This window comes from Otolemur garnettii, unplaced genomic scaffold (genome assembly GCF_000181295.1).
Source record: "Otolemur garnettii isolate 467f Iridium unplaced genomic scaffold, OtoGar3 scaffold00156, whole genome shotgun sequence".
NCBI classification, from domain to species: Eukaryota; Metazoa; Chordata; class Mammalia; order Primates; family Galagidae; genus Otolemur; species Otolemur garnettii.
Window position 1 is genome coordinate 3,411,093 of NW_003852551.1, and position 9,437 is coordinate 3,420,529.

Below are 9,437 nucleotides of genomic sequence, written 5' to 3' on the forward strand. Positions count from 1 at the left end.
CCTGTGGTAGAGTGCTATGGCATCGCAGCTCACAGCAACCTCCAGCTCTTGGGCTTAAGCAATTCTTTTGCCTCAGCCTCCCAAATAGGTGGGACTACAGGTGCCCACCACAATGCCGAGCGATTTTTGTTGTAGTTGCCACTGCTGTTTTAGCTGGCCAGGGCTGGGTTCAAACCTGCCACCCTCAGTATATGGGGCCAGCGCCCTACCCACTAAGCCACAGGTACTGCCCGAAAAAATGTCAATTTTTAATGGGTTTTTCTAGACTATCAATAAGATAAAATAACTGTCTTGGTGTCTAGCACATGGTAAATGTGCAGTAAATAGTAACTGCAATTATTATCATACACTCAACTACTCCTTGGGGAAGAATCAAAGGAAAAGGGTCTCCTTATGTAGTCCATCTTGGCATAGGTCAGGACCACTCTGGCAAAGTAAAGGTATGTGTCTCAATTTTGACCTTTAGGCTTCTAGGCTTCTACTCAGTATCTAAAGTTTTTTGGTGGATTTTCTCTGATTAGTTCATTTTCTTATCTGACATGGACAGGGAAGGGTGTGCTGATATCCAGGGTAGCCTCTCTCCCTGGCCAACTCTATTCTCATCACCCACCTGGCCAACTTATTCTCATCACCCATCTCATCTATTCTTCACTCTCTCCTGAGCAGTTTCTGCCTCATGCTGGAGACCGCATCTTGATCACGGGTGCAGCTGACTCCAAGGTGCATGTCCATGACCTGACAGTAAAAGAGACTATCCACATGTTTGGAGACCACACCAACCGGGTGAAACGCATTGCCACAGCACCCATGTGGCCCAACACGTTCTGGAGTGCTGCTGAAGATGGGCTTATCCGGTAAGGGTCTGGGCCATCAAGTGGGGCCTGTGTCTGCAGGTGGTTCCCACACCCCCTCTGTCCATAGTGCTTCCTTCCAGAGGCCTGGCTCCTTCCCTTATGCAGAGGTCCAGCCTTATTTGTCTGCCCAGGGCACTTGTCTGTGTAGGAAATCTCCTGGGAAGATTTGCTTACCCCACCCTCACCTTCCTCCCTTTTTGTCTTCTCCTAGTGCCCTTCTCCCACCACCACAGATGCCCAGAGTATCTGCTTCCCCAGGGTATTCACACTTGCTGAACTTGCTGAACAACTGCAACAACAACAAAAATAGCCGGGTGTTGTGGCGGTTGCCTATAGCCCCAGCTACTTGGGATGCTGAGGCAAGAGTATTGCTTAAGACCAAGAGTTGGAGGTTTCTGTGAGCTGTGACACCATGGCACTCTACCCAGGGTGACATAGTGAGACTGTGTCTCAAAAAAAAAAAAAAAGATTCTCTGTCTCCTCTTTCTTACCCTAAGGAGATCAGCTTGAGTCACCTCTTTAGGAGTGCCTTCTCTGACCATTCTGTGTAAAGTAGACATCTTTTGTTTTAGTACCCTGATTATATCCTCTATACCTGTAATAACCATCTGTAATTATTTTATTTTTACTTGTTGGTTTACTCTTTTGTCTGTATCCTCAGTGAATAGTAAACTCTCTTAGAGCAGCTCCAGGTCTGCCTTGTTCTTGGTATGTCCCTACATCACAACACAGTATCTGACACATAGAGGTACTTATTTCTCATGAATAGGTCAGTAGGCATATGCTTAGAGAGTGAGAGAAGCCAGCCAGAAATGGTAAAGTGGACTGTCCCTTTTTCTTATGCCCTGTATTGTTGCACATTTGTCCCTATTTCTCATCACCTTAAAATAATACCATTCCTTTTTTTTTTTTCTTTTTTTTGAGACAGAGCCTCAAGCTGTTGCCTGAGTAGAGTACTGTGGCATCACAGCTCACAGCAACCTCCAACTCCTGGGCTTAAGCAGTTCTCTTGCCTTAGCCTCCCAAGTAGCTGGGACTACAGGCACCCGACATGCCTGGCTATTTTTTTTTTTTTTTTGGTTGTAGTTGTCATGTAGAGTACTGTGGCATCACAGCTCACAGCAACCTCCAACTCCTGGGCTTAAGCAGTTCTCTTGCCTTAGCCTCCCAAGTAGCTGGGACTACAGGCACCCGACATGCCTGGCTATTTTTTTTTTTTTTTTTGTTGTAGTTGTCATTGTTGTTTGGCAGGCCTGAGCTGGATTCGAACCCGCCAGCTGTAGTGTATGTGGCTGGTGCCTTAGCTGCTTGAGCTACAGGTGCTAAGCCAATGTCATTCCTTTTCATTCATTCTCTTCTTCAGATGTGACCTTAGAACTTCTTCCTTATGTCCCTGCTTTTAAAGTGTCGCCTGCATTAATCCGTCTCTCTTGAGTTCCTATAGGACTTTGTGCATTCTTCCCTGTTACAAAGGAGAAAGATCTAAGTTATGTATAAACTGTAACACAATGGTTCCAAGCAAGGCACTGAAGTCAAAAGGACCTGGGGTCAAATCCTCACTCTCTCACTCAGTGTTTATCTGAGACAAGTCACTTTTCCCCTTACCCTCAGTTTCCTCATCTGTAAAATGGGAATAGTCATAGGATCTCCCTTGTTGATGAGACTATTAAAATTGAGATAGTATATATTAAATCTTAACATACTACTGAGAAGACAGAAAGCACTTGGTCAGTGTTAGGTACAATTCTGTGTTTATTTGCTGACCTTGACTGGCCAAACTGTACTAGAGCCAGCTGGTAAAAGCTAAGTAGATAGTGCATTGTGTAGGATCCTAAGCATAGGCACAGTCAAGGAAGGTGTCCTAGAAGAAGGTGAACGTAAGTTGGGCCTTCCAGAACAGAAGGATTTGGATGGGCAAGGAAAAGCATGGTAGATTCCCCAGCTTGAACACAGTGTGAATAGGTAGGGACAGACATGTACGTGTAGGATAAAGAATTCTGTAGTTATCTTTGACCATCATTTAGAAAACTGGGGAATAAGGTTGGAGAAAGATGTGAAATCCGGTCTTAAAAATCAGGCTGAAGAATTTAGTCAGAAACTTAAACTCATGCTAAAAATACTAAACTCTACAATCTCTATCCACTCCTTGGTATCTGTGTATTAGCTGTTAAAAGTTCCGCAGTTTGGAACAATAGGAGTTTGCTGCTGCTGGGTATACTTTTTGGCATTACTTTTGCCACACAGATGGAACTTCTGGGCTTGCCTTGGCCCATGGTATTTTTAGGTAGTTCTTAGATGATTTCCATTCTCTTTTCTATCACCTCCATGCTTCCTTTGTTTCCTGAAAGAAGCTAGATTAGGAGGAAGCAGAGCAGAGACATTAAAATACAGTCAAGAAGCCATCCCAGCTCTGCACTTACTAGCAGTGTCACCTCAGGCAGGTTATTTAACTTCACTGAACTTCAGTGTTCTAAGGATACCTAGGGATAGTGTTAGGACTTACGTAATACATGTAAACCACTTAGGAACAATATTGGACACAAAGCATTTTCTCATAAGCGTTTGTAATCAGTAGTAGTACAATAGTAAGCAAAAATACTGACATCTTTAAAATAGGTACAGTAGTCTACCTTTGAGGTTCTATTTGTATAAAATACAATGTATAAGAAGCATACTCCAGCTGCTTGGCACACAGTGGGCACTCAAGAAATAGGAGTAGTTTTTGACCTTCATATTATTTACAAACAGAGCTAAAGCCCTTCACAGTCCTCTTGAATAAAAAGAACTTGGCTTGTCCCCTGCCTTCTACTTAAAGACTCTGACCCTCTAACTCTGTCCTCTTTCACAGCCAGTATGACCTTCGGGAGAACAGCAAACACTCAGAGGTGCTAATTGACTTGACGGAGTACTGTGGCCAGCTGGTGGAGGCCAAGTGCCTCACTGTCAACCCCCAGGACAACAACTGTCTGGCAGTAGGGGCCAGTGGGCCCTTTGTGAGACTGTACGACATTCGCATGATCCATAACCACAGGTATGAAGAGTTCAGCCTCCTGTGGGCAAGTTCTTGGAAACCTGCTTTCCTCTGTCTCATAGCCATCCCCTCTTCTTTATGATGGGGTTTTCTTTAATTTTATGGCTTAAAAAAATTTTGGCTAGTCTGAAGGTGCAGTGAGTTATCTCTGATTGTTCACAATCATTTACATACCAAACTCCTTATTCTACTTTTTTCCCCCTGCTCACTCTGCACTAGAGTTAAAAAAAAATTAATCCACACTTTTTTGAGAAAATATGAGAAGTATAATAAATTACTCGTAATCCCATCTCCTGAAATAAAACAATATGTATAATATTTTCTGCTAATTCTTTTACTATGATTACTTGTATAGAGTTATAATCTTGTACATGGAAGATTTTTGTACCTGTAATTTTGTTTTATTAAGAAAATAAAACAAGGGCGGCACCTGTGGCTCAAGGAGTAGGGCACCGGCCGCATATACCTGAGGTGGCAGGTTCAAACCCGACCCCAGCAAAAAACTGCAAAAAAGAAAAAAAAACAAAATACAAAAGTAGAATATACTCAGAACTCCCACAGTAACCCCGACCAGAGGAGGTCCTCTAGCCAGGGCCTTCTTTGCCTATTGTGGCACATGTAGGAATGTCTGTCTTGCTTTGCTTTCACTCATGAGCAACCACTGCCAGCCCTCACACACAACATGGCTTAGCATGGGCCTTGAACCTTGGCATGGTCATCTATAAAATGGGGATGGTAGGGTGGTCATGAGGCCCAGACAGTTTATAGGACATACTTGTTAAGCATTGTAATGTGTGTGTGTCTACAGCTGGCTGTCTGGTTGGTAGGCCTTTGGGGTTGCTTAGGTAAAGAAGAGAGGTACTCTTCTATCTCTCAGGGACACAAACTTAAGTTTTCCTCTAGTGAGTGTGGTCTTGTCTATCCAGGGGTAGTATTAGGGTGTTAACCTATATGATTGTCCTTCCCACCAGAAAGAGCATGAAGCAGAGCCCTTCATCAGGTGTTCATACCTTTTGTGACCGGCAGAAACCCCTTCCAGATGGTGCAGCCCAGTATTATGTAGCAGGTAAGGTCAGCACAGCTCTGGCTCCAAACTCTAGGCTGGCTGCTGACCCTCACTGGGAAGCAGGGAGATAGCATGGCATGGTGGTCAAGAGCAAGGGTTTTAAAATCAGAACTAGCTTTTAATCCTGACTCTGCTATTGGCTAGCTATGTGACCTTTAGCAAATTACTTAACCTTGATAACTTTATTCTGTAAAATGGGCTTATAATGAGTGAGATAGGTATATAAAGCAGTTGGTCTAGTGCATAATTAAAGGCTCAACATTTGGCTCTGTGCCCATAGCTCAGTCGTTAGGGTGCCAGCCACATACACTGAGGCTGGCGGGTTCAAACCCAGCTCAGGCCTGCTAAACAACAAGGCAATTGCAAAAAATTAAAAAATAGCCAGGCGTTGTGGCTCGCACCTGTAGTCCCAGTTACTTGGGAAGTTGAGGCAAGAGGATCACTTGAACCAAAGAATTTGAGGTTGCTGTGAGATATGATGCCATGGCACTCTACCAAGGGCAACAGTGAGACTGTCTCAAAATAAATAAATAAAGGCTCAACATTTGAAGCTACTTTTATGATGAAATTGATTGTTATCATTTCAGTATGGCTAACTTCACAGTGTCTTGTGCCTTTGGAGGGGACTGGAAGACTTACTCTAGAATGACTTGGCTATTCCTTACAGGTCACCTGCCAGTGAAGCTTCCTGACTATAACAACCGTCTGAGAGTGCTGGTTGCCACCTATGTGACATTCAGCCCGAATGGCACAGAGCTGCTAGTCAACATGGGAGGGGAACAGGTATGTGCAGCTATGTAAGAAGGCTCTGCCCACCACCATCCCATATCCAGCTGCATGCCTTACGTCCATTGCCATTAGGCAGACAAGAAGCAACAGCCTCATTGTAAATGATATCAGAGTTAAATGTGAAGGTAACACATTGGTGCCGTTGGAATTCTCAGAGAGATATCCCAGTCTAGTTTTTTCCATTTTCTTTTTTTCTTAAATGAACTAGGTAGATGTATAATAATATGGTTTTTTGGTTAAGAATATAGGCTTTGGAATTGATAGACTTATCTTTAAATGCTGGCCTGCCATTGACTAGCTGTGTACAGTGACCTTGAGCAAATCTCTTCATTTTTCTGAGCCTTGGTTTCCTCATCTGGTATTTTCCTAGGAGGAAATCCCTAGGGCTCAACATGCACCAGGCTATGGTTCAGGGCCAGCTTTGGGAAGTGTCCTTTGATAATAGCAGGTTGCTAAACCTTCTTTTTGTATGCTCTAAGTTAGGATATTTGGTAAGCCCTCCATAAATGCCTTTATTCTGCAAACACTGAGCACATACTATAGGACTAGCATTATCATAAACATAAGAGACAAATAACAAAATATCATCCATCCCCAGGCTGATGGAGATGTGGCAGGAGATGTGGTAAATGAAATAGTTGATGACATTACAAAGCAAGATGTAAATATATACAAAAGAAATGGGATAGAAAATAGATGGGTGCAGGCCAAATATTCCTGCACCTGTTCCAAGAATCATGAAAAGTCCAGGGGTTGTGCTAGGGTCAATGTAAAATGAGACATTTGACTTTGTGACCTCTGAGGACCTTCCCAGCTTAAACATGTGATTCTGATTAATGGCAGTATTTCAGGCAGGGCTTTGGATAAATCAAACAGCCCACCCCAAGTGCCAGAGGTAGGAAGATTTTCTTGCTGAGGTTTGCTGGAGCTCCTAGGCTAGCTTGATGGTTCCATGCTCAACACTCACTGTATTTAAAACCTTGATTCTTGCAAAACTACATTCTTGCCTCACAGCCTCCATCTCTTTTCTCGATTCAACTCTAGGTCTATTTGTTTGACTTGACTTACAAGCAGCGGCCATACACCTTCCTCTTGCCTAGAAAATGCCACGCCTCAGGGGGTAAGTTCTCCCTTCGGGTATCTGTGCTAAGGAATTATATAGGAGAGCTTGTGTGTATACTGCCCTTGCTGAGAAGCCTTCTCCTTACTCTGAACTGTGGCTGTGATCCCCCCAGAAAGAGCAGATCTCTGAAATAACCCTATCTACACAATAAGAAGGAAGATTTCAACAGTTCAGAGCTTTGTCTTATGAGTTTTGCAGCACAGCCCATTTCAGTTCCCTCTAAAAGGACAGTTTCTTTTCATGGCTTGGCTCTTGTAGTTCCCTTCTGCTTTTCATTCTGGCTCAGTCTTCTCATTGACTTCTTCCTGGGACCTACAGCTGATTTAGGCACTTGCTTACCTCTCATTCCCACCCCCACCTCAGACTAAGGGTAACAGTGCCAAGTTGAAGCTATGTCTCTTGCTGGCCAGCAGAGGGCATACAGGCTTTTCTCCATGCCATCACCTGCTGGTCTGTCAGAATTTGCTTTGGGGATGGATTTTACCCTGAGAGAACAGTCCCACAATGGAATCATTCACCCCAGTGATGGAAGCTGGAGGGCTACCAAGAAGAAACGAGGAACTCTTCCTGATTTTTTTTTCTGTTACTTTCTCCCCAACCCCTCCTAGAAGTCCAGAATGGCAAGATGGCCACAAATGGTGTGTCCAATGGCCTGCACCTTCATAGCAACGGCTTCCGGCTGCCAGAGAGTAGGGGACATGTCAGGTGAGGCCAGCTGACTTGTCCTGCCCTCCAAGCCCCAATTACATCTATGGATTGGAAGGAAGGACATGTCCTGTAAATCTTCCTCCTGACATATACCCAGGAATGCATCCCAGAGGGTGGGGAACAGTGCACTGAGACTTCTCAGAGGGTGGTTAGTGGTCCCAGTGCAATATCTGCTTATTAGGATACAGTCATGCTCAGACTGAAGCTCTGGTCTCTTGGTGCTAGTAGCTGTGGTCAGTACAAGGGGCTAGCTGCCTCTTAGCACTGAGCTTTCTCCAAAAAGGAGTTCCACACAGATGGGCCTCTCCATTACATTAAACCCCATCCAGTAACATATTCTCGCCCCTGTTTTCTGCCAAGCCTTGTGCTGGGCTTTGGATACAGAGGTACTCAAATTCTCTAGCCTTCAAGAGAAACAGAATTCTTCGTAGGTATGATTTGAATGTTCATAGGGTTCAGCTCAGCTTCAAGGCAGGTGGTGTCAGCTAATGTCATGCCCAGGAGTTTTAAGATTGGCCTTAAATTTATCCAAGCAGCTTCATTTCTGCCCATCTTTTTACTGGTTCAGAGTATTTGGGATGATTCCTATTCTCTATTGTGGTAATAGGTAATAACCCAGGCCGGGGTAAGAGCAGTCACCTCTTTTAGGTGGCAGTGCAGATCCCAGGGGCCAAGAAAACCTGAGTGGGTCTCAGAATAGGATATAAACATTCTGAGGGGCTGCTCTGACCTTCTTTGACTGGTGTGACTTGGTTTTGTTTCTCCTGCAGTCCCCAAGTAGAGCTTCCCCCATACCTGGAACGTGTGAAACAGCAAGCCAATGAGGCTTTTGCTTGCCAGCAGTGGACCCAGGCCATTCAGCTTTACAGCAAGGCTGTGCAGAGGGCCCCTCACAATGCCATGCTGTATGGAAACCGAGCTGCAGCCTACATGAAGCGCAAGTGGTAAGTGGGCAATACAGAGGGGACCTATATCAGGGCAGGGGATGAGGCGACTAGACCAAAAGGCCAGTGGCCTTCATGGAGTCGAGTTGTTGAGAAATCCAGGGAAGGTGGCAGTGACATCCTGCATTCTCGTAGGCCTTCTTGGCCACAGCCTTTCCTCCCCACCTCCAGGCGGATGGTGGGCAGGTGCCTGACCTATTAATCAGGAAGTCTCAAGCACAAAGAAGGCTCATAGTTAAGGGGAACATGTTCACAAATAGTTCCTACATGGTGCTTTGTTATAATGTTCTGTGGCCACTGGTGAAGTAGTTGAAGGAATGGTTAATCCCATCTGTTGGAAAATTGGGTGTTGAACTGGACTTTGAAGGAGCAGGGGAATCTTGCCAGGTAGAAATGAGGGGTTTGGTGAATTTGCTTGGTATCTGTCTACCTATAGCTCCTTGCACCTAGGACTTGCTTTTTGTTCTATAAGACCAGGGGTGTCCAAGCCATGGCCCGTGGGCTGCATGCAGCCTGGGATGGCTATGAACATGGCTCAACATAAAATCATAAACTTACTTAAAACATTATGAGATTTTTTTTCATGATTTTTTGGTGGAACTCAGTTAAACTGTGCAGTTCTTGAGCGTGAACTTTGTAGACAACATTGTGGTGTAATGTCACATATAATAAACAAACTTATGCTCCTGTCATTTGTGCACATGCATGGCTTAAGTTTTATGGTGGTATGCAGCTTCCAGTATGTTATCTTCCAAGTGCAGACAGCTAATTGACACCATTAGATATTACATGAGCTTGTGGTAACTTGCCAAGGCAGTGGTAATCAATAATCTTTCTGGCTCGGCACCTGTGGCTCAAGTGGCTAAGGCGCCAGCCACATACACCTAAGGTGGCGGGTTCGAATCCAGCCCAGGCCCGCCAA

The 9,437-nt window shown here is 44.6% G+C and overlaps 1 protein-coding gene across 1 annotated transcript in view; it reads left to right on the forward strand.

Moving 5' to 3' along the window:
* The window catches only part of WDTC1 (WD and tetratricopeptide repeats 1), a 78,692-nt gene that overhangs the window by 53,093 nt on the left and 16,162 nt on the right, over positions 1-9,437 (forward strand). Inside the window, exons 6-12 of the mRNA XM_012811434.2 lie at positions 667-854; positions 3,703-3,885; positions 4,857-4,951; positions 5,619-5,734; positions 6,785-6,860; positions 7,472-7,568; positions 8,342-8,515. Of these exons, the coding sequence (XP_012666888.1) occupies positions 667-854; positions 3,703-3,885; positions 4,857-4,951; positions 5,619-5,734; positions 6,785-6,860; positions 7,472-7,568; positions 8,342-8,515 (929 nt within the window). The remainder of the gene's footprint in view (positions 1-666; positions 855-3,702; positions 3,886-4,856; positions 4,952-5,618; positions 5,735-6,784; positions 6,861-7,471; positions 7,569-8,341; positions 8,516-9,437) is intronic.